Below are 27043 nucleotides of genomic sequence, written 5' to 3' on the forward strand. Positions count from 1 at the left end.
TCATTAGTATAATTAACTCACAAGTCTGACTGTGAGTAGATCCCTTTAACAAGCACTTGGAGGCAATCTTTAGTAGACAAGTTTTTGCAAGAGGCAAGACTTTGAGTAACAGTTAGATCAGATGGAAATCTTACTACCAGTCTTAGTGTTAGAATCATGGATTCAAGCAGCACAAAAGGAGGCCATTCAGCCCATCGTGCCTGTGCCGGCTCTTAGAAAGAGCTATCCAATTAGTCCCATTCCCCTACTCTTTCCCCATAACCGTGCAAATGGTTCCTTTTCAAGTATATACACTGTTATATATGTAAACCTGTAAATACCTTGTGTAGCCACCAGAGGTCTCATCCCCTGGAGTCCCAAGGGATCCCACAATCCTTTGGGAGCACCTGTACTTAAGGAGGTCTCACAGGCTGGAGAGGCACTCTGGAGACCTGCAATAAAAGACTAAGGTCACACTTTACTTTGAACTCACAGTATCTAGTCAGACTCTTTATTCATAATAACAACTGGCGATGAGATACAGATGATGAACCAAACGATGCAGAGAACAGTGGGCATCCTGGAGAAATTTTCAGAGGGAGATGATTGGGAAACCTTCGTGGAGCGACTCGACCAATACTTCGTGGCCAATGAGCTGGAAGGAGAAGTGAACGCTGCCAAACGAAGGGCGATCCTCCTCACCGTTTGTGGCGCACCAATGTATGGCCTCATGAAAAATCTGCTTGCTCCAGTGAAACCCACAGAGAAATCGTAAGATGATTTGTGCACACTGGTCCGGAACATCTGAACCAGAAGGAAAACGTTCTGATGGCAAGGTACCGGTTCTACACCTACAAAAGGTCTGAAGGCCAGGAAGTGGTGAGCTACGTCGCCGAGCTAAGACGCCTTGCAGGACATTGCGAATTTGAAGGACAGTTGGAGCACATGCTCAGGGACCTCTTTGTATTTGGCATTGGCCATGGATACTTCGCAAACTTTTGACTGCAGAGACCCCAACCTTGAGTAAAGCCATAGCAATAGCCCAGGCGTTCATTGCCACCAGTGACAATACCAAGCAAATCTTTCAGCACACGAGTATTGCTACACAAGTACTGTGAACAAAGTGATGTTTTCAAATCGCAACGTAAAGGGCAGGACTCACATGCCTGCAGCTGCACGTCCACAGATGTCTCAGAGTCTACCATCAAGAGTGGTGAATGCAAGGCCATTAACACATTATTGGCGCTGCGGGGGGTGATCATTATTTCCATTCAGGCTGCTTCAAAGGGTACATTTGCAAGGGCTGTGGAACAATGGGACACCTCCAACGTATGTGCAGGAGAGCTGAAAATCCTGTTAATCCTGCAAACCACCATGTTGCAGAGGAGGACAGATCCACAGCGGATCACGACGAATCAGAGACTCAGACTGAGGAGGCAGAGGTATATGGGGTGCACACATTTACCACAAAGTGCCCCCCAATAATGCTGAAGGTTGAATTAAATGGACTCCCGGTGTCGATGGAGCTGGACACGGGCGCAAGCCAGTCCATTATGAGCAAAAAGACTTTCGATAAATTGTGGTGCAACAAGGCCTGAAGGCCAGTCCTGACTCCCATTCGCATTAAACTGAGAACTTACACAAAGGAACTGATTCCCGTAATCGACAGTGCTACTGTAAAGGTCTCCTACGATGGAGCAGTGCACAAGCTACCACTCTGGGTGGTACCAGGTGATGGCTGAGGAAGATACGCTGGAACTGGATCGACATCCGAGCGCTCTTGTCCGTCGACGACACTTCGTGTGCCCAGGTCCTAAACAAGTTCCCCTCACTGTTCGAACAAGGCATCGGGAAATTCCAAGGAGCAAAAGTGCAGATCCACCTAATTCCGGGGGCGTGACCCATCCATCACAAGACGAGAGCAGTACCGTACATGATGAGAGAGAGGGTGGAGATCGAGCTGGACCGGCTGCAACGAGAGGGTATCATTTCGCCGATTGAATTCAACGAGTGGGCCAGTCCGATTGTCCCAGTCCTCAAGGGAGACTGCACCGTCAGAATTGTTGGTGATTACAAAGTAACTATCAATTGTTTCTCTCTGCAGGATCTATACTCACTACCAAAGGGAGACGACCTTTTTGCAATGCTGGCGGGAGGAAAGACGTTCACGAAGCTGGACTTGACCTCGGCCTACATGACGCAGGAGCTGGAGGAAGCATCAAAGGGCCTCACCTACATCAACACGCACAAAGATCTCTTCATTTACAACAGATGCCCATTTGGGATTCGATCAGCCGTGGTAATATTCCAGAGAAACATAGAAAGCTTACTGAAGTCGATCCCGCGCAAGGTGGTCTTCCAGGACGACATCTTGGTTTCAGGTCGGAACACAGTCGAGCATCTGCAAAACCTGGAGGAGGTTCTTAGTCGACTCAACCGCGTGGGGCTCAAGTTAAAACGCTCAGAATGCGTTTTCCTGGTGCCTGAAGTGGAGTTCCTGGGGAGAAGAATCGTGGCAGACGGCATCAGGCCCACCGATTCGAAGATGGAGGCAATCGAGAACACACCGAGGCCACAGAATGTGACGGAGCTGTCGTCGTTTCTAGGACTCCTGAACTACTTTGGTAACTTCTTAGTGGGTCTCAGCACACTGCTAGAACCCCTGCACGCCTTACTGCGTAAAGGAGATGAATGGGTATGGGGTTAAAGCCAAGAAAATGCCTTTGCAAAAGCTAGAAAATTGTTATGCTCAAACAAATTGCTTGTGTTGTATGATCCATGTAAGCGTTTGGTACTAGCATGTGATGCGTCGTCATAGAAGGTCGGGTGTGTATTGCAACAAGCTAATGAATCTGGGAAATTGCAACCGGTTGCCTATGCATCCAGAAGTCTGTCTAAGGCTGAGAGCCTACAGCATGATTGAAAAAGAAGCGTTAGCTTGTGTTTATGGGGTAAAGAAAATGCATCAACATCTGTTTAGGCTCAAATTTGAATTGGAAACTGACCATAAGTCACTGTTTGCCCTCTTTTCTGAAAGTAAGGGGATAAATACGAATGCATCGGCACGCATCCAGAGATGGGCACTCACGTTGTCCGCATACAACTATGCCATCCACCACAGGCTAGGCACAGAAAACTGCGCCGATGCTCTCAGTAGGCTGCCATTGCCCACTAAGGGAGTGGAAATGGCACAGCCTGCAGATTTAGTCATGGTAATGGAAGCATTCGAGAGTGGGCAATCACCCGTGACAGCCCGACAGATTAGAACCTGGATGAGCCAGGATCCCTTACTGTCCCTAGTAAAAAATAGTGTGCTTCACGGGAGCTGGTCCAGTGTACCAGTGGAAATGCAGGAAGAGATAAAGCCGTACCAGTGGTGCAAAGAAGAAATGTCTATACAGGCTGACTGCCTTCTGTGGGGTAATCGGGTAGTGGTCCCCAAGAAGGGCAGGGACACTTTCATCAGTGATCTCCACAGTACTCACCCAAGCATTGTAATGATGAAAGCGATAGCCAGATCCATGTGTGGTGGCCCGGTATCGATGCGGACTTAGATTCCTGCGTGCACACATGTAACACATGCTCGCAGTTAAGCAATGCACCCAGGGAGGCGCCACTAAGTTTATGGTCTTGGCTCTCCAAACCGTGGTCCAGGGTCCATGTTGACCATGCAGGCCCGTTTTGGGGTAAAATGTTCCTAGTGGTTGTAGATGCGTACTCCAAATGGAATGAATGTGAGATAATGTCGGCAAGCAGGTCCGCTGCCACCACTGAAAGCCTGCGGGCCATGTTTGCCACGCATGGCCTGCCTGATGTCCTTGTGAGCGACAACGGGCCATGTTTCACCAGTGCTGAGTTCAAAGAATTCATGACCCATAATGGGATCAAACATGTTACATCTGCCCCATTCAAACCATCATCCAATGGTCAGGCAGAGAGAGCAGTGCAAACCATCAAGCAGAGCTTGAAGAGGGTAACTGAAGGCTCACTCCAGACTCGCCTATCCCGAGTCCTGCTTAGCTACCGCATGAGACCCCACTCGCTCACTGGGATTCCACCCGCTGAACTGCTCACGAAAAGGGCACTTAAGACAAGGCTCTCGTTAGTCCACCCTGATCTACATGAACAGATAGAGGGCAGGCGGCTTCAACAAAGTACATATCATGATAGCACAAATGTGTCACGCGAAATTGAAATCAATGATCTTGTATTTTTGTTGAACTATGAACAAAGTCCCAAGTAACTTCCCGGCACTGTTGTGGCCAAAGAGGGGAGTAGGGTGTTTTGGCTGAAACTTTCAAATGGACTCATCCACCGGAAACACTTGGACCAAATCAAAGTCAGATTCACGGACTATCCTGAGCAACCCACCTTGGACCCTACCTTTTTTGATCCCTCCAACATACACACCAGTGGCAACTGACACCGCGTTTGACCACGAAGCAGAACCCATCACCCGCAGCAGCCCAGCAGGACCCAACACACCAGGCAGCCCAGCAAGGCCAGCTGCACAGCAGCCCAGCGAGGGCCCAACAAATGATTCACTAAAACCAGCATTTGCACCGAGACGATAAACCAGGGAAAGAAAGGCCCCAGATCGACTCACCTTGTAAATAGTTACACTATTGACTTTGGAGGGGGGTGTTGTTATATATGTAAACCTGTAAATACCTTGTGTAGCCACCAGAGGGCTCATTTCCTGGAGTCCCAAGGGATCCCACAATCCCTTGGGAGCACCTGTACTTAAGGCTGGAGAGGCACTCTGGAGACCTGCAATAAAAGACTAAGGTCACACTTTACTTTGAGCTCACAGTATCTAGTCAGACTCTTTATTCATACATAACATATACAATTCCCTTTTGAAAGTTACTATTGTATCTGCTTCTGCCACCCTTTCAGGCAGTGCATTACAGGTTATAACAACTCGCTGCATCTAAAAATTCTTCTATCTCTCTTCTGATTCTTTTGCCAATTACCGTAAATCTGTGTCCTATAGTTACCGACCCTCCTGCTAGTGGAAACAGTTTCTCCATATCTACTCTATCAAAGTCTGTCATAATTTTGAACACCTCTATTAAATCTCCCATTAATCTTTTCTGCTCTAAGGAGAACAATCCCAGCTTCTTTAGTCTCTCCACGTAACTGAAGTCCCTCGTTCCTGGTACCATTCTGGTAAATCTCCTCTGCACCCTCTCCAAGGTCTTAACATCCTTCCTAAAGTGTGGTGCCTAGAATTGGATATAATACTCCAGCTGGGACTGAACCAGTGTTTTATATAGGTTTAGTATAACTTTATTGCCTCTATTTATAAAACCTAGAATCTGGTATGCTTTTTTAACAGTCTTATGAACTTGGCCTGCTGCATTCAAAGATTGTGAATGTGTTGATTTTAAAATTAACGATAGAGGAAAATATAGTGTTATAATAAGAGTTACAAAAATGAAGAACATCATTAAGGGGGACCTTTTAAAATACAAAACAAGGGGAAAAAGCTCAAATGAAAAGAATAGTGATGCTAAATAAACATTCGAAAATAAGGGTGAGTTAAGCAGTTAAGATACTGTGAATGAAATCAGAAAGGAAGCATTTAGAAAGAAAAAGCAAAACGCATATTAAAGCAGGAATAGAAACATTTAGACTTAAGATTTAGAAGTACAAAATAGAGAACAGTAAAATAAATACATAGAAATGACGTGTAGAACAGACATTATAATGAGGGGAATGAAAAAAATTGAACAGAGGTAAAAGAAGGGGAGCAAGTTGGCCATTTGCTTCTTTTACTAATGATTTAGATCAGTAGCTTCACTTGGGACATACAGATTTCAATCTATACTGAGACTACACCAAATCAGTAAAACTAATTTTTGACCACTGATTGAAAATTTAAAATATTTGTTAAGAAGCATGATTGCAGTAAAGATCCAAAGTGGCGTGCGTGTGTGGTACAACATGTGAGCAGTGGTGTCGTACTATACTCCAGCAGTTGAAATCCATGAGTGGCTTCGAAATAATAAGCATGAAGTTAAAAGGTACTGGGAAACTTAGCCTGGCGCCCAAAATGCCCGACCCACTGCAGAGCAGCAGTCATCAAAGCCAATCAAATGTTGGACTATATGGCAAAAACAGTAGAATACACGTCAGAGGAAGACATGGTCAAATGGTACAGTGCTCTAGTCAAACCATACCTTGAATAGCGTGCCCAGTTTTGATTGGAGGTTGTGCAGAGAAGGGCCACAAAGGGTCCCAATCTTAAAGGTCTCAGTTATGAGGAAAAAGAGGAGGCATCAGGGCTCTTCAAAGAAAATGTCCAAGAGGTGATCTTACAGAGATATACAGGATTGAAAACATGGTAGGTGTCAGCCGCGGCTCAGTGGGTAGCATTTTCGCCTCCTGAGTCATGAAGGTCGTGGGTTCAAGTGCCACCCCAGAGACTGGGGCACAAAATCTAGGCTGACACTCCAGTGCAGTACCGAGGGAGTGCTGCACTGTCGGAGGTGCTGTCTTTCAGATGACACATTAAACCAAGGTCCTGTCTGCCCTCTCAAGTGGAGGTAAAAAATCCAACGGCAATATTTTGCAGAAGAGTAGGAGAGTTCTCTCTGTTATCCTGGCCAATATTTATCCCTCAACCAACAGCACCAAAATAAACCATTATCATATTGCTGTTAATGAGACCTTGCAAATTGCCTGCCGAGTTTCTTACATTACAACAGTGACTACAATTCAAAATACTTAATTGGCTGTAAAGCGCTTTGGGACATTTTGAGATTGGCAAAGGCGTTATGAAAATGCAAGTCTTTCCTTCTTTGGAAATTAAGCTGTGAAAGTATAACAAGGGGTCACAGGTTTAAAGGGATTGATATCAGGATGATCTTCACACAAAAATAAGTAGTGGAAACAAAACTAATCATTTGGAAAAAAATTAGCTGCTGGAATGAGGGGAATAACGGGACTATCTAATGGCTGAGCTGAGATGGGATCAATGGCCTCCTTCATCCGTATTTTTCTTGTGACTATCAAATAGATGAAGTAAGAGGTGGAGGAGACGGGTCACCCCTATAAAGCTGCTGCTAAGATTAGTTTATTCAGCAACATTTTGAACAAGAAATTTTTCTCCTGCAACAAAAATGCGTGTACAATGTTTCAGTCTCGCCACCTTGCTTTGTGATTTGGAGATACTAATCTTGAACAGTTGAATAAAGGAGGTGCATGCTTCGATCGAAAACCATCCGGTAGATTCTTTAAAAAATCAATAACAAGATAAAATGTAATGCAACAGATGATTCAGCCTAAATCTAGTGTCAACAGTAGTGCAACGGTTCATACAGTTTGGACATATTATGCACTATAATTATTTCAGTAATGACTTAAAAATCACATATATAGATGAAAAAAGACAGAACAGAAGAAAACCATTGAAAGTCAAAAGAAACCGGGAGTTAAATTGAATTACACCCGAAAATGGGCACAGGGAATGCGATGCATGATTAACCTGTGCCCATTGATTGCAATGCAGGCAGGAGATCAAATTTGTACTGCTTGCTTATTTCCATAATTGCTGTGTGCTGCGAGCTGCTCATTGGCTACACGCATCAACAGGGGCCCGATATCGCGAGTGCCTAGCGCTACTTAAAGGGAGCCTGCGCCTCTTAAAGGGGAGGTGCATTGTGTCTGCTGGAGGTAGTGAGAGTATTTTCAAAATTCTGCTGTGGAAGATTCTACAATGGCTGGCCTTGGTATGCACCAAGGTTTTCAGACACTAGAGGTCTTTGTGGAAGAGGTGGAATGGAGGAGAGATGTCCTGTATCCACAGGAGAGCAGGAGGCTCTTCAGACAGATGCTCAGGAGACAGTGGGAAGAGATAGTGGTGGAGGTCAATGCCAAGCGTTTAGCTACAAGAACATGGATGCAGTGTAGGAAGAAGTTTAATGGCAAGTTGTCAAGGTCAGTGAGTTTATCTTTAAATGTCATATCCTACCAACTGCACCATTAGCCTCTCCACTTCTCAATTAAAGGCTAGGATAGAGGAGGGATCTGCACATGGTGAGATACTGGGCACAAGTGCGCAGGAGCTGTAAGTCTACAGCATTTTTTTGTCTCATTTTCTGCTAATAACTGTGCTTGCAAACTGCTCCAAGATGGCTGAACCTGGCTTGACCATTTTTAATGACTTAAAATGCTGTGCAAATTCAAAAGACTTTTTCATGAGTTTTAACACCTCACAGCTGCAAAAGACTTGTCTGGGAACTGTGGAAAAAGATTTTCCAGGAGATAAGAGAATGAAAAACCTATTCATCATGAGAGAGCGTCCCTTTGTTTTAAACCAAAACAATTGCGTACACGGTGGGCAGACCCAGGCATCCAGGAAAAGTATAAAATGGCTGTAACATGTGAGGTCAAATGCTGTAGTCAAGAGATTGGTAACCTGGTCAGTTACAAAGGGAAAGGGGATTAATTTTTGATCGCTGACCATGGCTGGATTTAACCCTTTGTGAGTGTCTTGCTTTCTATTAATCATTTAGGGGATAGGCAATTTTAACTGTTATAAGATATTTTAATGGTATAGGTCTTTGTGGGATAATAATTAGAAATTATTGTGCATTTGATGCTTTCGTAAATTGCTTGTATTTCTTTTGAATATTCTAAGTAGAGATAACCCTTGGATATGGGTGAGTGAAGAAACATCCTGAGTCTGTGTTGTTTTGTCTCACAAGTCTGAACTCTGAAAGTGTAGAGTCAAGGTGTAGGCTCAAAGGGCCGAATGGCCTACTCTTGCACCTATTTTCTACGTTTCTATGTTTCTAAGACATATATCGTACAGGCTACAATCTGTTGTTATAAAAGATCTTACAGAGCCAGGGCAGGGGGAAAGGATACTGCAGGTGTCAGCTCGCCGGAGAGCAAGGTTGCACACTAGTTCTGCTGCAGAGGACTCAGGTGAGGTCTTCGATGGGCCAGGCTACAGAAGAAGACTGATGGGTGTACACACCCAAATTCTTGGTGCACTGCCGGAAAGCCTGCCCTCAATGTCAAGGAGCATGGAGGAGTCCGGCACCAACTTGACACAGGGCTTGTCCAGTGACACTGGATGGTTATAGAATAAATACATTAGGCCAGAAATTGCTGCAGAAGCGCATTTTGCGGCAAACAACAGTAATCGGACTTTTTGCCTCATCATTCATATCGCACAATATCTGTGTCGCCAATTGCTTGACCATTGAAACATTAATGGCAACAGTGATGTTGACGCCACATCTGGGATGTCATGAATATCATGGTCTATCTCCATAAACAACAAAAGAACGAATAAATAAACAGAGTTAATGACAGAGCAGGAAATTGGGTGAATTATAATCAAATTAGATACAAAAAATGAAATAAAGAGAAGGAAAGAAAGAGTGTGGATTAAGAAAGAGAGAAAAGAGACAGAAAGAAAAAGTAAGAAATAATGTTAAAAAAAAGCCGAAGAAGAGGACATTGAAACCCAGTTGTGTTTGGGAATTGATGTTTTTGTCCTTGAGAAGCTAATGAATGAATCACAGGGTAGGTGTGCAAAATGTACAAACAGTATAGAACCAGTGGCCCCACCCCTCTTTAGGTACCGTGGAATTGCTTTCATAGGAACATAGGAATTGCTAGGCGAGAAAAGTCCAAGGTCCGTGTAGATCACCTACTACCATCCTGGCACTCGTATAATGTCAGAATGATAATGGAGTTGTTGACTGATCACAGCAATCAATCTCTATCAGTTAGTCTACAACAGATTCAGACATGACACAAGGAAAACCCCAGTGTTGGAGAGCTTTGGGAACCATAGGTCCAAAATCACCTTTTTCCTCCCCAACCATGCTACAACCATGCTGACTCAGAGTCGTGTGTGCTACCCGCTGTGCCACACACTGTAACACTGCAACACACTCGCCTCTGAGTCAGAAAGTTGTGGGTTCAAGTCCCACTCCAGGGATTTGAACATATAAATCTAGGCTGACACTCCAGTGCAGTGCTGAGGGAGTGCTGCACTGTTGGAGGTGCCGTCCTTTGGATGAAACATTAAACCGAGGGCCCGTCTGTTCTCTCAGGTGGATGTAAAAGATCCCATGGAACTATTTCGAAGAAGAGCAGGAGAGTTATCCCTTGTGTCCTGGCCTATATTTATCCCTCAACATAAAAAAATAGACTATCTGGTCATTATCACATCGCTGTTTGTGGGAGCTTGCTGTGCACAAATTGGATACTGCATTTCCCACATTACAACAGTGACTACACTCATTGGCTGTAAAGTGCTTTGAAAAGTGCTATATAAGTGCAAGTCTTTCTTTTTACACTTACAACGTAATGTTACAAATCACATATTTATGGTATCTCAAAATGTTATTTTCTGAAAGAAATCTAATTTTATTTCTGAATAAAGTTAAACATCTTTGCATCCTGAACACTATTGCCTTCCGACACTCATCATCATAGGCAGTCCCTCGGAATCGAGGAAGACTTGCTTCCAATCCTGAAGTGAGTTCTTTGGTGGTTGAACAGTCCAATATGAGAGCCACAGACTCTGTCACAGGTGGAACAGATAGTCGTTGAGGGAAGGGGGGGATGGGACTGGTTTTCTGCACACTCTTTCTGCTGTTTGTGCTTGATTTCTGCATGCTCTCAGCGATGAGACTCAAGGTGCTCAGCGCCCTCTCGGATGCACTTCCTCCACTTAGGGCGGTCTTGGGCCAGGGACTCCCAGGTGTCAGTGGGGATGCTGCATTTTATCAGGGAGGCTTTGAGGGTGTCCTTGTCGCATTTCCACTGCCCACCTTTGGTTCGTTTGCCATGAAGGAGCTCCGAGTAGAGCACTTGCTTTTGGAGTCTCGTGTCTGGCATGTGGACTATGTGGCCTGCCCAGCGGAGCTGATCGAGTGTAGTTAGTGCTTCAATGCTGGGGATGTTAGCCTGAGTGAGGACGCTGATGTTGGTGCACCTGTCCTCCCAGGGGATTTGTAGGATCTTGCGGAGGCATCGTTGGTGATATTTCTCCAGCAACTTGAGGTGTCTACTGTACATGGTCCATTAATAGGAGTGTGGATGGCAAAACTGGCACAAAAGTAATGCCAAGACAAATAAAAAGTTTAAAAATCGCCAGGAACAATTCACTACCTGCTGGAGTGAGACTCCATCGCTTTATTGTTCCCTTTCTGGACCTCCAAGGTAGAGTGTCATGTCAGGACCATGAATCACATCATTAACAGGATCCTTAAGACATGAATTACCACCACTAAATGGCTGCGGCGAAATTAATTCACATTTCGGTTTTGGGGAATTTGTGGAGAATCAGAACTCATGGCATATCTCTTCTTCACTGCAAATTGCTGGATTTTTTTATGCACTAATAATGGCAAGCGCCGTTAATGCATCATTTTTCCAGCAATTTCCATCCATGCTTCATCTGCTTTATGTCACCTCACTTACTGCGATTTTGCCGAGGTCGATGCCGTAGTTGAGCGCTTTCCAGGCGCACTGCTTGAAGTTGATTCTCCAGGGCTCCTCGAGGCGTTCTTGCATACACTCGCCTTTCTCTCCCTTGGTTCCATCCCGCCCTGGGATCCCTGGGGTTCCTGGTATGCCGTTCGCTCCAGGATTACCCTCCCGGCCAGGGACACCAGGTGAACCCCGCACGCACATGCCATTATACTGCATTAAGGAGAGAGAGAGAAAATCATCAGTTTCAATCAAATCTTAATGCCCAAATGGAACAGAAATTACCCATTACAGTAGGTGTAAGATGGAATTACAACCATGTTACTCCTGTTATGATTCACTGCAAGTAACATAGTTGGTATCAATGGAGAATAAAGGTTTTATTGGAGACAAAGGGCCTTGAGGGAGGGTTTTATCCAGGGTGGATGCAGAAGGAAGGGGACAACGGGATGTGAAGGATACAAGGAAGTAGTTGGAGATGGTCTTGTCTGTGAACCAGACCTGACAATAGAGAGGTCATATCAGATGGCAAAGTTGAAGTGGTGGTGGTGAAACTGAGTAGAAGAGTTTAAATGGAGGAAGCGCTTTAAAGAGGTCAGTAAATTCAGAGGAAAAAGCAAGATGAGCTGAGATGGAGATGTAAATCACCAAGGATGAGTAATCCACTCAATGCAGAGTCTGAAGGAGGAAAGGAGGAAGGAAGTCTTGATGAGAAATTTAGGATGGGGGAGGGGTGTAGTAGATTATAAGGATTGTAAACGAGAGGCAAGGGGAATGAAACATGGTGAGGTGCTCGAACAAGGAGAAGATGTCAGAGAAGTAGGGCGAGAGACCAAAGGGAGATTTGTTAATATGGGCCACATCATCACAATGGTTTGGGAAGGGGAGGTCATGCAAAGCATAGCCAGGAGGGGAGGCTTCAGTAAGGGGAAAGCTTCTGCCACACATGAGCCAAGTTTCAGTCAGAGCCATGATGTCAATGCAATTATCCACAATAAGGTTGTGTATGATGAGGACTTTGTTCGTGAGTGAATGGACATCTTGCAGGGAAGTGCAGAGAAGGGTGGTGATTAATGAAATGGTGGCAGAGTCCAAAGGGTCTCGTTGCACTTCCCCTTTTCCGAGTCTGCCGCCATCAGATAATATTCTGCCTTCGTGTTTTTGCCCCCAAAATGGATAACCTCACATTTATCACATTATACTGCATCTGCCATGCATTTGCCCATTCACCTAACCTGTCCAAGTCACCCTGCAGCCTCTTAGCGTCCTCCTCACAGCTCACACCGCCACCCAGTTTAGTGTCATCTGTAAACTTGGAGATATTACACTCTATTCCTTCATCCAAATCGTTAATGTATATTTTAAAGAGCTGGGGTCCTAGCACTGAGCCCTGCGGCACTCCACGAGTTACTGCCTGCCATTCTGAAAAGGACCCGTTTATCCCGACTCTCTGCTTCCTGTCTGTCCAACCAGTTCCCTATCCATGTCAGTATATTACCCCCAATACCATGCGCTTTGACTTTGCACAACAATCTCCTGTGCGGTACCTTGTCAAAAGCCTTCTGAAAGTCAAAATACACCACATCCACTGGTTCTCCCTTGTCCACTCTGCTAGTTACATCCTCAAAAAATTCCAGAAGATTCGTCAAGCATGATTTCCCTTTCATAAATCCATGCTGACTTGATCCGATCCTGTCACTGCTTTCCAAATGCGCTGCTATTTCGTCCTTCATGATCGATTCCAACATTTTCCCTACTACTGATGTCAAGCTAACCGGTCTATAATTACCCGTTTTCTCTCTCCCTCCTTTTTTAAAAAGTGGTGTTACATTAGCTACCCTCCAGTCCATGGGAACTGATCCAGAGTTGATAGACTGTTGGAAAATGATCACCAATGCATCCACTATTTCTAGGGCCACTTCCTTGAGCACTCTGGGATGCAGACTATCAGGCCCCGGGGATTTATCGGCCTTCAATCCCATCAATTTCCCTATCACAATTTCCTGCCTAATAAGGATATCCTTCAGCTCCTCCTTCTCACTAGACTCACTGTCCCCTAGTACCTTCGGAAGGTTATTTGTATCTTCCTTTGTGAAGACAGAACCGAAGTATTGGTTCAATTGGTCTGCCATTTCTTTGTTCCCCATTATAATTTCACCTGAATCTGACTGCAAGGGACCTACGTTTGTCTTTACTAATCTTTTTCTCTTCACATATTTATAGAAGCTTTTGCAGTCAGTTTTTATATTCCCTGCAAGCTTCCTCTCGTACTCTATTTTCCCCCTCTTAATTAAACCCTTAGGCCTCCTCTGTTGAATTCTAAATTTCTCCCAGTCCTCAGGTTTGTTGCTTTTTCTAGCCAATTTATATGCCTCTTCCTTGGCTTTAACACTATTCTTAATTTCCTTTGTTAGCCATGGTTGAGCCACCTTCCCAGTTTTATTTTTACTCCAGACAGGGATGTACATTTGCTAAAGTTCATCCATGTAATCTTTAAATGTTTGCCATTGCTTATCCACCGTCAACCCTTTTAGTATCGTTTGCCAGTCTACTCTAGCCAATTCACGCCTCATACCGTCGAAGTTACCTTTCCTTAAGTTCAGGACCCTAGTTTCCGAATTAACTGTGTCACTCTCCATCTTAATAAGGAATTCTACCATATTATGGTCACTTTTCCCCAAGGGGCCTCGCACAACAAGATTGCTAATTAGTCCCTTCTCATTACACATCACCCAGTCTAGGATGGCCAGCTCACTGGTTGATTCCTCGACATATTGGTCGAGAAAACCATCCCTAATACACTCCAGGAAATCCTCCTCCACCGCATTGCGACCAGTTAGGTTAGCCCAATCAATGTGTAGATTAAAGTCGCCCATGATTACTGCTGTACCTTTATTGCACACATCCCTTATTTCTTGTTTGATGCTGTCCCAAACCTCACTACTACTATTTGGTGGTCTATACACAACTCCCACTAGCGTTTTCAGCCCTTTGGTATTCCGCAGCTCCACCCATACCGATTCCACATCATCCAGGCTAATGTCCTTCCTTATAATTGCATTGATTTCATATTTAACCAACAATGCCACCCCGCCTCCTTTTCCTTTCTGTCTATCATTCCTAAATGCTGAATACCCCTGGATGTTGAGTTCCCAGCCTTGGTCCCCCTGGAGCCAGGTCTCCGTGATGCCAATCACATCGTATCCGTTAACTGCTATCTGCGCAGTTAATTCATCCACCTTATTCCAAATACTCCTCGCATTGAGGCACAGAGCCTTCAGGCTTGTTTTTTTAACACACTTTGCCCCTTTAGAATTTTGCTGTAATGTGGCCCTTTTTGTTTTTTGCTTTGGGTTTCTCTGCCCTCCACTTTTACTATTCTCCTTTCTATATTTTGCTTCTGCATCCTTTTTATTTCCCTCTGTCTCCCTGCATAGGTTCCCATCCCCCTGTCATATAAGTTTAACCCCTCCCCAACAGCACTAGCAAACCCTCCCCCTTAGATATTGGTTCCGGTCCTGCCCAGGTGCAGACCATCCGGTTTGTACTGGTCCCACCTCCCCCAGAACCGGTTCCAATGTCCCAGGAATTTGAATCCCTCCCTTCTGCACCACTCCTCAAGCCACGTATTCATCTGAGCAATCCTGCAATTCCTACTCTGACTAGCATGTGGCACTGGTAGCAATCCTGAGATTACTACTTTTGAGGTCCTACTTTTTAATTTAGCTCCTAGCTCCCTAAATTCGCCTCGTAGGACCTCATCCCGTTTTTACCTGTCATTGGTACCTATATGCACCACGACAACTGGCTGTTCACCCTCCCTTTTCAGAATGTCCTGCACCCGCTCTGAGACATCCTTGACCCTTGCACCAGGGAGGCAACATACCATCCTGGAGTCTCGATTGCGGCCGCAGAAACGCCTATCTATTACCCTTACAATTGAATCCCCTATCACTATTGCTCTCCCACTCGTTTTCCTGCCCTCCTGTGCAGCAGAGCCAGCCACAGTGCCATGAACTTGGCTGCTGCTGTTCCCCCCTCAACAGTACTCAAAGCGGTGTATCTGTTTTGCAGGGGGATGACCGCAAGGGATCCCTGCACTACCTTCCAAGCACAGCTCTTCCTGTTGGTCTTCCATTCTCTATCTGGCTGTGGACCCTTTACCTGCGGTAAGACCAACTCGTTACACGTGCTATTCATGTCATCGTGGATGCTCCAGAGTGAATCCACCTTCAGCTCCAACACCAAGCTGCCAAAACGCAAGTCACTGACATGAAACAAGGGATCCCTCTGTCCCATGAGCATTTTGTAGAGCATGAGCAGCCAATCTATCATAGCACGTTTTATGGATTTGTTAACATTTTTAACTTCGATGCTGAGAGCTGCCCCACCCCATTGAGCTGTGTGTGTGTGTGTTACCCCGAGTGCAACAGTGGTTCAAACTCAGTGGTGCTTTGCCGTTGGCTCTCACTTTGACATATTCAGATGAGGCCAGTTGTGACTCAGGGGGCAGATCGTGGGAGAACTGCAGAAGTGCAAGGAAACTTGGGGTAAGGCGTTTGAAGGCGGGGATGGATCCCACCCAAATTGTCACATCAACAAAGTTGCCTATGCTTTTCCTGATTGGTAAATATGTAGGAAATGACGAGGATCCCCAATAATTTTTTAAATTAATTTTCTTATCTGTATTTTTGGGGGATTCGATTTTCTGATTTATCCCATTTTTCAGTGCGAAAAATGGAACCTGAACGAAACCCAGGTGTTTTAATTGGCAATAAAAAATGTTCTATTGATCTAACTTAGAAAGGCAGACTAATGTAATTCAATGGTTGGTTTTAGGTCATTGTATTTCTAGTGAGATCCTGGGGAATATTTTCAACTTCAGCCCAAAAGGGGCGATAAGTCGGTGGATACCTACCTTTGGCAGGTGGTGAAGTCTGTACCCCCCACTACATTGAATGGGAGAACCAAACCATTTTCAGTTTTGGGCCTCATCAGAATACAGTTGGTGAAGTGCCCAATGCTCAGTGAGTGCGGCAGCGTGCCAGACTGCAGGACAAACAATCCAGTGGCCCCACGAGCAAAGCAAACTGAAGGTGGGGAGGCACTCTTCCTGGACCTACAAAAATACCCCCATTAAATGTTCCAGGGTGTTTTTGGAGCAGCCTCAAGCAGTCCCTTTAAAGACTGTTGGTTAGCCAGCTCACTACCTGGTGCAAAGGGACGTTTTCTTATCATAATAGGACCCCAATTTGCACATCCAAGCAGCCTTTTACCTATTTGAGCGGGAGCGCTTCGCGCCCATTTATAAATTTCAGCTGGGCTTGGGCATCCAAGGGGTGGCTGATGGTTCTCAGCTGATATTTGACCCTGAAATGACCCATATCTGCAGCATAACTAAGATCGCCTATTTCTACCTCCATAACATCGTCCGTCTCTGCCCTTGCCTCAACTCATCTGCTGCTGATGCCCTCATCCATGCCTTTGTTACCTCTAGACTTGACTATTCCAATGCACTCCTGTCTGACCTCCCACAATCTACCCTAGGTATACTAGAGGTGATCCAAAACTCGGCAGCCTGTGTTGTAACTCGCACCAAGTCCTGTTCATCCATCACACCTGTACTCGCTGACCTACATTTGCTCTCGGTTAAGCAACACCTCGATTTCAAAATTCTCATCCTTATTTTCAAATCCCTCCATGACCTCGCCTTTCCCTATCTTTGTAATCTCCTCCAGCCCCACAACCCCCCCCCCCCCCCGAGATATCTGCGCTCCTCTAATTCTGCCCTCCTGAGCATCCCAGATTATAATCGCTCAACCATTGGTGGTCGTGCCTTCTGTTACCTAGGCCCCAAACTCTGGAACTCCCTGCCTAAACCTCTCTGCCTTTCTACCTCTCCTCCTTCAAGACGCTCCTTAAAATATACCTCTTTGACCAAGCTTTTGGTCACCTGTGCTAATTTCTCCTTATGCGGCTTGGTGTCAAATTTTTATGACATAATACTCCTGTGAAGCACCTTGGGACGTTTCACTACGTTAAAGGCGCTATATAAATACAAGTTGTTTTTGTTGTTGTTGCCACTGTCAAATGCTGGACACCTTGTGAATAGGAAGGCTGCCGTTTACCCTGAAATCTGGAGTCAGCTGCTGGGAAAAATCTGCAGCTCCATGCCAGGGGATAATCATCTAGGCTAACTAATTTGCCTCAGTGACATTATTGCCAGTAATCATAAATTCTATGCATCAGAAAGTACCACATTTCCTTGAAGTACTAAAGTAAGCAAACTTGGTTAGAATGTATTTCTATTTATACTAGGTTTCCCAAGCAAACAACTCATTAGACAACCAAGAGACTGCTATTCACACCATACCTACTTGTCTAGCAGATATTATTAATATTCTGATTGGTTGAGTATTGGGAAAGAATTTGTATGTTCTTCAAAGTAGTCTGTTTGTGTTGAGGAAAGACAGGAATATATCCAAACAGCAGTCCGAGGATTTTCATACTTTTGCCATCTGTTTCCAATCCTGGCAGCCTGGAGTATCTTGGTGAGAGCTTTGCACATAACGGTTCATCAGAAATTCAGCTTCATGATTTTGGAAAGAAGTACAAAGGTTTCCAACTCCATTCTCTTTTTGGAACAGTTTAAGTATTGCTTAAGTCAAGTATTGCAGCTGCTGTATGTTTTCTGCTTCTGTGTGACACGCTAGCCCATTCATGTCATTCAGTTCAAAGGAAACATTCTGCTTATTGGAACATAAGAACATAAGAACTAAGAGCAGGAGTAGACCATTTGGCCCCTCGAGCCTGCTCCGCCATTTAATAAGATCATGGCTGATCTGATCTTGGGCTCTACTCTACTTCCCTGCCCGCTCCTTATTGTGCCTTTATGCTTTGAACACGAGAAAGTAGTGGTGGGAAAGGACCTGAATTGTAACACTTTGGTCCCACAGATCTGCAATCCAAATGAAATATCTTTCTCAATGTATTAAATCTCTCCACCGCCATAAATCCGATGCAATTCCAAAGAGGCATCTATAACATAACTAGCAAGTTACACCGAACTTTACCCCACTTTGCGGAACTTTAATGAAGAAAATACTTATTGATAAAAATCGGTCAGTCTAATGAGAGTGAACTAAAGGATTAATGAAATAAGTATCCTAATGACATTCTGGTTGGAAAACTTCAACATCTACTTATTTTAAATTGAGTAAAGACTTTCCAACTCTATGCGAACGGAAATATGTTATACAACTTCCACTGCTGATTATAGTTGTATTCTCCTTCACTTCTCCCCCAGTCAATGGGACGAAATCCAGTCCTCATGTGGTGAAACTGCAGGGAAAGAATGTCTGACTAGTTGCTTCACTAGACATCTCGAGCGGAGCATCCTGCAGATTGCAGTCGGAATCAGAACATGATTCACAGACGGTTTTATGAACTCAGTAGTATTGAAAAAAAAATCGTTATACTTTTCCTCCCCCAGATGTAAACAATTCCACACGGGAGGTTCTGAATAATTCCTTTATAGAACGTCATGGACCAAATAAAAAAAAACATAAGTGTTACCCTTTCCAGAAACTCCTCGTCCCGTTGGCGAGCAGTTCTTTTCTTGCCCGACTCGGCGCCAAGTAAAGGTAGAATGAGCCAGGTGAAGAGCAGCAGCCGAACCAGCGAGCCCATGTTGGGAGAAAGGAGGATTAAAACTGAGCTAAAGATGGGGCAGGGGATTCTCTCAGACCCCACTCGCCGCGCTTCGCGTCTGCTTCAGACCGTGAGCAGCAGTATCTGCAGGGATTTCAGGAATGTCTCAGCCCCAAACACTGACTCACTCAGTGTGCAGAGCAAATGAAAGAGTTGGGAAATGTCAGAGACTTTCAAAACTACAGATTCAATCTTTGTGAGAAAGTTTAGATTGCTCGATGGAATGAAAATAAAGGCACGGATGGAAAAACAGGTTTGTGGCCAGTGAAGGTTTGGTCAGGATACAAATTGTAGGTTATAAACCGCCGCTGGGATTGAGAACAAAGACGGATCTGTGTTCCTTTACAGCTCCAAACTGAATGAGTGCAGTTTCTAAACTGGATGTGATAAACGTGGCGTGCCAACAGACTTAGACAGAACACAAAGCGCAAATGATAGGATACATAAATAGTATGCTGCAAATATATAGTTACCAAAGCTCTTATTATAGTACAGCTTCATTTCTGTTGGCATTTTAATCAATGGGTATTCACCTATGTTCCCTTCCCCCCTCCCCCTCATTAACCAATTGAAAAGGTGCTTTATTACCCTACAGAGGTCATATTTACATTGCAAGTGTTGGTCACTTTAATTATCCGCTCCACTCGCACTCTGACCTCTCCATCCTGGGCCTCTTACACTGTTCCAATAACACAAGCTCGAGGAATAGCACCTCGTCTTTCGTTTGGGCACTTTACAGCCTTCTGGACTCAACATTGGGTTCAACAATTTCAGACCATAACCTCTGCCCGCATTTTTCCCCTTTCCTCTTTTTTGTTACACCCCCCCTCCGTTTTTCCCCCTTTTCCATGGCAGCTGGTGATGATTCTGCAATTCACACCCCATCTAGATTCATCTTTTGTTTCTTATCTTGTTCCATTAGATTAATAAAGGATGAGATCAGTGCATGGTGAGAAATGATATCGGCTCAGAAGATCAAGATGTGGAATCAGTTTGGATGGAGCTAAGAAATAATAAGGGAAATAAGTCACTGATGGGAGTAGTGACTAACATCCATAACCCTTGTGCTCGCTGACCTACATTGGCTTCTGGTTAAGCAACGTCTTGATTTCAAAATTCTCATCCTTGTTTTCAAAACCCTCCATGGCCTTGCCCCTCCCTATCTCTGTAATCTCCTCCAGCCCCACAACCCCCGATATATCTGAGCTCCTCTAAATCTGCTCTGTTGAGCATCCCTGATTATAATCGCTCAACAATTGGTTGCCGTGCCTTCTGTTGCCTGGGCCCTAAGCTCTGGAACTCCCTGCTTATACCTCTCCGCCTCTCTTTCCTCCTTTAAGACGCTCCTTAAAACCTACCACTTTGACCGAGCTTTTGGTCACCTGCCCTAATTTCTCCTTATGTGGCTCGGTGTCAATTTTTTTTGTCTCATAATACTCCTGGGAAGCGCCTTGCGACATTTCACTACGTTACAGGTGCTATATGAATACGTGGCTTGAGCAATGGTGCAGCAGGGAGGGATTCAAATTCCTGGGGCATTGGAACCGGTTCTGGGGGAGGTGGGACCAGTACAATCCGGAAGGTCTGCACCTGGGCAGAATCGGAACCAATGTCCTCGGGGGAGTGTTTGCTAGTGCTGTTGGGGAGGAGTTAAACTAATATGGCAGGGGGATGGGAACCAATGCAGGGAGATAGAGGGAAACAAGGGGGAGGCAGGAGCAAAAGACAGAAAGTAGATGGGGAAAAATGGAGGGCAGAGAAACCCAAGGCAAAGAACAAAAAGGGCCATTGTACAGCAAAATTCTAAAGGACAGAGGGTGTTAAAAAAAACAAGCCTGAAGGCTTTGTGTCTTAATGCAAGGAGTATCCGCAATAAGGTGGATGAATTAACTATGCAAATAGATGTTAACAAATATGATGTGATTGGGATTACGGAGACGTGGCTCCAGGATGATCAGGGCTGGGAACTCAACATCCAGGGGTATTCAACATTCAGGAAGGATAGAATAAAAGGAAAAGGAGGTGGGGTAGCATTGCTGGTTAAGGAGGAGATTAAGGCAATAGTTAGGAAGGACATTAGCTTGGATGATGTGGAATCTATATGGGTAGAGCTGCAGAACACCAAAGGGCAAAAAACGTTAGTGGGAGTTGTGTACAGACCTCCAAACAGTAGTAGTGATGTTGGGGAGGGCATCAAACATGAAATTAGGGGTGCGTGCAATAAAGGTGCAGCAGTTATAATGGGTGACTTTAATATGCACTTGGATTGGGCTAACCAAACTGGAAGCAATACGGTGGAGGAGGATTTCCTGGAGTGCATAAGGGATGGTTTTTTAGACCAATATGTCGAGGAACCAACTAGGGGGGAGGCCATCTTAGACTGGGTGTTATGTAATGAGAGAGGATTAATTAGCAATCTCGTTGTGCGAGGCCCCTTGGGGAAGAGTGACCATAATATGGTGGAATTCTGCATTGGGATGGAGAATGAAACAGTTAATTCAGAGACCATGGTCCAGAACTTAAAGAAGGGTAACTTTGAAGGTATGAGGCGTGAATTAGCTGGGATGGATTGGCGAATGATACTTAAGGGGTTGACTGTGGATGGGCAATGGCAGACATTTAGAGACCACATGGATGAACTACAACAATTGTACATTCCTGTCTGGCATAAAAATAAAAAAGGGAAGGTGGCTCAACCGTGGCTATCAAGGGAAATCAGGGATAGTATTAAAGCCAAGGAAGTGGCATACAAATTGGCCAGAAATAGCAGCGAACCTGGGGACTGGGAGAAATTTAGAACTCAGCAGAGGAGGACAAAGGGTTTGATTAGGGCAGGGAAAATGGAGTATGAGAAGAAGCTTGCAGGGAACATTAAGACGGATTGCAAAAGTTTCTATAGATATGTAAAGAGAAAAAGGTTAGTAAAGACAAACGTAGGTCCCCTGCAGTCAGAATCAGGGGAAGTCATAACGGGGAACAAAGAAATGGCGGACCAATTGAACAAGTACTTTGGTTCGGTATTCACGAAGGAGGACACGAACAACCTTCCGGTTATAAAAGGGGTCGGGGGGTCTAGTAAGGAGGAGGAACTGAGGGAAATCCTTATTAGCCAGGAAATTGTGTTGGGGAAATTGATGGGATTGAAGGCCGATAAATCCCCAGGGCCTGATGGACTGCATCCCAGAGTACTTAAGGAGGTGGCCTTGGAAATAGTGGATGCATTGACAGTCATTTTCCAACATTCCATTGACTCTGGATCAGTTCCTATAGAGTGGAGGGTAGCCAATGTAACCCCACTTTTTAAAAAAGGAGGGAGAGAGAAAACAGGGAATTATAGACCGGTCAGCCTGACATCGGTAGTGGGTAAAATGATGGAATCAATTATTAAGGATGTCATAGCAGTGCATTTGGAAAGAGGTGACATGATAGGTCCAAGTCAGCATGGATTTGTGAAAGGGAAATCATGCTTGACAAATCTTCTGGAATTTTTTGAGGATGTTTCCAGTTGAGTGGACAAGGGAGAACCAGTTGATGTGGTATATTTGGACTTTCAGAAGGCGTTCGACAAGGTCCCACACAAGAGATTGATGTGCAAAGTTAGAGCACATGGGATTAGGGGTAGTGTACTGACATGGATTGAGAACTGGTTGTCAGACAGGAAGCAAAGAGTAGGAGTAAATGGGTACTTTTCAGAATGGCAGGCAGTGACTAGTGGGGTACCGCAAGGTTCTGTGCTGGGGCCCCAGCTGTTTACACTGTACATTAATGATTTAGATGAGGGGATTAAATGTAGTATCTCCAAATTTGCGGATGACACTAAGTTGGGTGGCAGTGTGAGCTGCGAGGAGGATGCTGTGAGGCTGCAGAGCGACTTGGATAGGTTAGGTGAGTGGGCAAATGCATGGCAGATGAAGTATAATGTGGATAAATGTGAGGTTATCCACTTTGGTGGTAAAAACAGAGAGACAGACTATTATCTGAATGGTGACAGATTAGGAAAAGGGGAGGTGCAAAGAGACCTGGGTGTCATGGTACATCAGTCATTGAAGGTTGTCATGCAGGTACAGCAGGCGGTTAAGAAAGCAAATGGCATGTTGGCCTTCATAGCAAGGGGATTTGAGTACAGGGGCAGGGAGGTGTTGCTACAGTTGTACAGGGCATTGGTGAGGCCACAATTGGAGTATTGTGTACAGTTTTGGTCTCCTAACCTGAGGAAGGACATTCTTGCTATTGAGGGAGTGCAGCGAAGGTTCACCAGACTGATTCCCGGGATGGCGGGACTGACCTATCAAGAAAGACTGGATCAACTGGGCTTGTATTCACTGGAGTTCAGAAGAATGAGAGGGGACCTCATAGAAACATTTAAAATTCTGACGGGGTTAGACAGGTTAGATGCAGGAAGAATGTTCCCAATGTTGGGGAAGTCCAGAACCAGAGGTCATAGTCTAAGGATAAGGGGTAAGCCATTTAGGACCGAGATGCGGAGGAACTTCTTCACCCAGAGAGTGGTGAGCCTGTGGAATTCTCTACCACAGAAAGTTGTTGAGGCCAATTCACTAAATATATTCAAAAAGGAGTTAGATGAGGTCCTTACTACTAGGGGGATCAAGGGGTATGGCGAGAAAGCAGGAATGGGGTACTGAAGTTGAATGTTCAGCCATGAACTCATTGAATGGCGGTGCAGGCTAGAAGGGCCGAATGGCCTACTCCTGCACCTATTTTCTATGTTTCTATGTTTCTATATAAATACAAGTTGTTGTTGTTGTTGTTTCACCATTCAGTTAGACCAAGACTGTGGTGTAAATGTAACATATCAGAACTTTGTATGTGTCTTGGTTCCATAAGTTTTAATACACTTGCGTAACAAAAAAGTTTTGAATTTTTCAATTGACCTCCAGCTTCAACAGTTTTTTGGGGTGAGAGTTCCAGATTATCATTCCACTTTGTGTGAAGAAGTGCTTCCTGACATCACCCCGGAACAGCCTAGCTCTAATTTTAAGGTTATATCCCCTTGTTCTGGACTCCCCCACCAGAGGAAAAGTTTCTCTCGATCTACCTATTGTTATGTCTGTAATGCACTTATGAATGACTCCATGAGGCAATATGTTGTACTCAAACTGTTGACCTTGGTCCTTTATTCGTAACTCCAGAGTGAGGCACAAGCATGGTGGGCAGCCTTTTATACTGGGCCCTGCACACCGATGCAGTTGACCCTCAGGTCTCCCACCACAGCGCTCTCTGGTGGACAGCCTCTGCCACAGGGGCAGGAAACCTCGGTCTCCACCAGTTGCACCCTCTAGTGGTGCCAGCATAGTATATACACAGTGTAAACCTTATTGATAGTACATCAGGTAACAAGTCTCCATCTTATGCAACTATGCAGTGACTACACAGAGAGTATATCTATAGTCTGCATATATAACACCTATCATCTCCTTTGATCATCTTAAACACCTCAATTAGATCACCCATTAATCTTCTATATTCAAAGGAATACAAGCTTAGTCTGTGCAACTGTCTTCATAATTTAATCCTTTTCGCCCCGGTATCATTCATATCATGGTGGTAAATTATAAACACCAGGAACTGAAAATGTTAATTTAACAACCATTATTTTTTTTATCCATATAGGAGGGTTGCCCAAAGGCTGAGTTGAAAAGATCGGTTTATGAAAGGTTTTTAAAGGAGACAAAGTGGGATGACAGGATTTAGGGAGAGTGGAGCCATGGCGACTGAAAGTTATACCACTGATAGCAGGACAACTGGCAGGGCAATGCCTAAAAGGCCAGAGTCAGAACACCAAAGTGTAATGGAATGGGGGTGAGGGGGGGAGGAAGAAGTTGGGTGGGGCAGTGCTGTGGTGGGATTTGAGGATGAGGATTTTAAATCTATGTTAGGGGACAGGGAACTAATGTAGGTCAGGGGTAAAGGGCTCCTGAGACAGTGCGGGACACGATACGGATGGCTGAGTTCTGGACAAGTTGGGGTTTATGGAGGATGGAACAGGAAAGATCAGCAAGGAGAATTTTGAAACAATCGCATCTAAAGGTAGCAACAGCATGGATAAGTATTTCATTGGCAGCGGGATTGACATAGAGAAGAGGTGGACAATGTCACAAAGGTGGAAATAAGTGGTCTATCTCTATAGTTTCTTTCCTACCGCCCCTCATGCCTTCTCTGAGCTCATCTTGTCCATGACACCCACCTCCTGCACCCTCGACCCTATTCCCACCAAACTGCTGACTACCCAAATTCCCTTATGGCCCCCATGTTAGTAAGTATTGTTAATGGTTCCCTCTCCTCGGGTCCCCCTCCCCTTCACATCATCATTCCCCTCCTCAAAAAAAACACCCTTGACTGCTTTGTCCTTGCCAACTACCTCTCCATCTGCAACCTCACTTTGCTCTCCAAAATCCTTGAACATGTTATCCCCTCCAAATTCCATGTCCATCTTGCTTATTGAAATAAATCTTATCTTGCCTCTGGTTTGTTTACCAATTACCTTAAATCTGTGTCCTCTGGTTACCAACCCTTCTGCCACTGGAAACATTTTCTCTTTATTTACTCTATCAAAGGCCTTCATGATTTTGAACACCTTGTCAAGTCTCCCCTTAACCTTCCCTGCTCTGAGGAGAACAACCCCAGCTTCTCCACTCTCTCCACATAACTGAAGTCCCTTATCCCTGGTAACATTCTAGTAAATCTCCTCTCCAAGGCACAGCAGGGAGTCCGGGGCCCAGCGTCGGCGGCAGTCGGGAGCAGCGTCGAGGAGGTGCGTGGAGAGGCCTATAAAAGGCACAGCAGGGAGTCCGGGGCCCAGCATTGGCGGCAGTCGGGAGCAGCGTCGGAGGTGCGTGGAGAGGCCTATAAAAGGCACAGCAGGGAGTCAGGGGCCCAGCGTCGGCGGCAGTCGGGAGCAGCGTCGAGGAGGTGCGCGGAGAGGCCTATAAAAGGCACAGCAGGGAGTCCGGGGCCCAGCGTCGAGGAGGTGCGTGGAGAGGCCTATAAAAGGCACAGCAGGGAGTCCGGGGCCCAGCGTCGAGGAGGTGCGTGGAGAGGCCTATAAAAGGCGAGCTTGTGCAGCTACAGGGAGAAGGCAAAAAAGAAGTAGAAAGAAATCAAAAGGTGACGTCACAGCCAAGAGGGTAAGTGATTGGCTGGTGATTGGTGAGTAGTTTTTCTTTTTTCTCTTCTATATCAGTGAGTAACTTTTAACATTGTTGTTGCCAATTTAAGTGTATATAAGGGTTAAGTCATGGCAGGAGAGCTCGGTCGGGTGTTATGCTCCTCCTGTACCATGTGGGAACTCAGGGACACTTCCGGTGTCCCTGACGACTACGTGTGCGGGAAGTGTATCCGCCTCCAGCTCCTGACAGACCGCGTTGCGGAGTTGGAGCTGAGGGTGGATTCACTCTGGAGCATCCACGATGCTGAGAATGACGTGAGTATCACATGTAGCGAGTTGGTCGTACCGCAGGGAAAGGGTCCACAGCCAGATAGGGAATGGAAGACCAACAGGAAGAGCAGTGCAAGGAAGGTAGTGCAGGAGTCCCCTGTGGTCAACCCCCTGCAAAACAGATACACTGCTTTGGGTACTGTTGAGGGGGATGACTCATCAGGGGAGGGCAGCAGCAGCCAAGTTCATGGCACCGTGGCTGGCTCTGCTGCACAGGAGGGCAGGAAAAAGAGTGGGAGAGCAATAGTGATTGGGGATTCAATGGTGAGGGGAATAGATAGGCGTTTCTGCGGCCGCAACCGAGACTCCAGGATGGTATGTTGCCTCCCTGGTGCAAGGGTCAAGGATGTCTCGGAGCGGGTGCAGGACATTCTAAAAAGGGAGGGAGAACAGCCAGTTGTCATGGTGCACATTGGTACCAACGACATAGGTAAA

The 27043-nt window shown here is 45.3% G+C and overlaps 1 protein-coding gene across 1 annotated transcript in view; it reads right to left on the reverse strand.

Moving 5' to 3' along the window:
* LOC139249177 (collagen triple helix repeat-containing protein 1-like) overlaps nt 1-19216 on the reverse strand; it is a 37005-nt gene extending 17789 nt beyond the window's left edge. Inside the window, exons 1-2 of the mRNA XM_070872282.1 lie at nt 19018-19216; nt 11434-11655 (exon numbers count right to left, since the gene is read on the reverse strand). Coding sequence (XP_070728383.1) covers nt 11434-11655; nt 19018-19131 — 336 coding nt within the window. The 5' untranslated portion in view covers nt 19132-19216. The remainder of the gene's footprint in view (nt 1-11433; nt 11656-19017) is intronic.
* Between the last annotated feature and the right edge of the window lie 7827 nt (nt 19217-27043).

This window comes from Pristiophorus japonicus, chromosome 1 (assembly GCF_044704955.1).
Source record: "Pristiophorus japonicus isolate sPriJap1 chromosome 1, sPriJap1.hap1, whole genome shotgun sequence".
Taxonomy (NCBI): Eukaryota; Metazoa; Chordata; class Chondrichthyes; family Pristiophoridae; genus Pristiophorus; species Pristiophorus japonicus.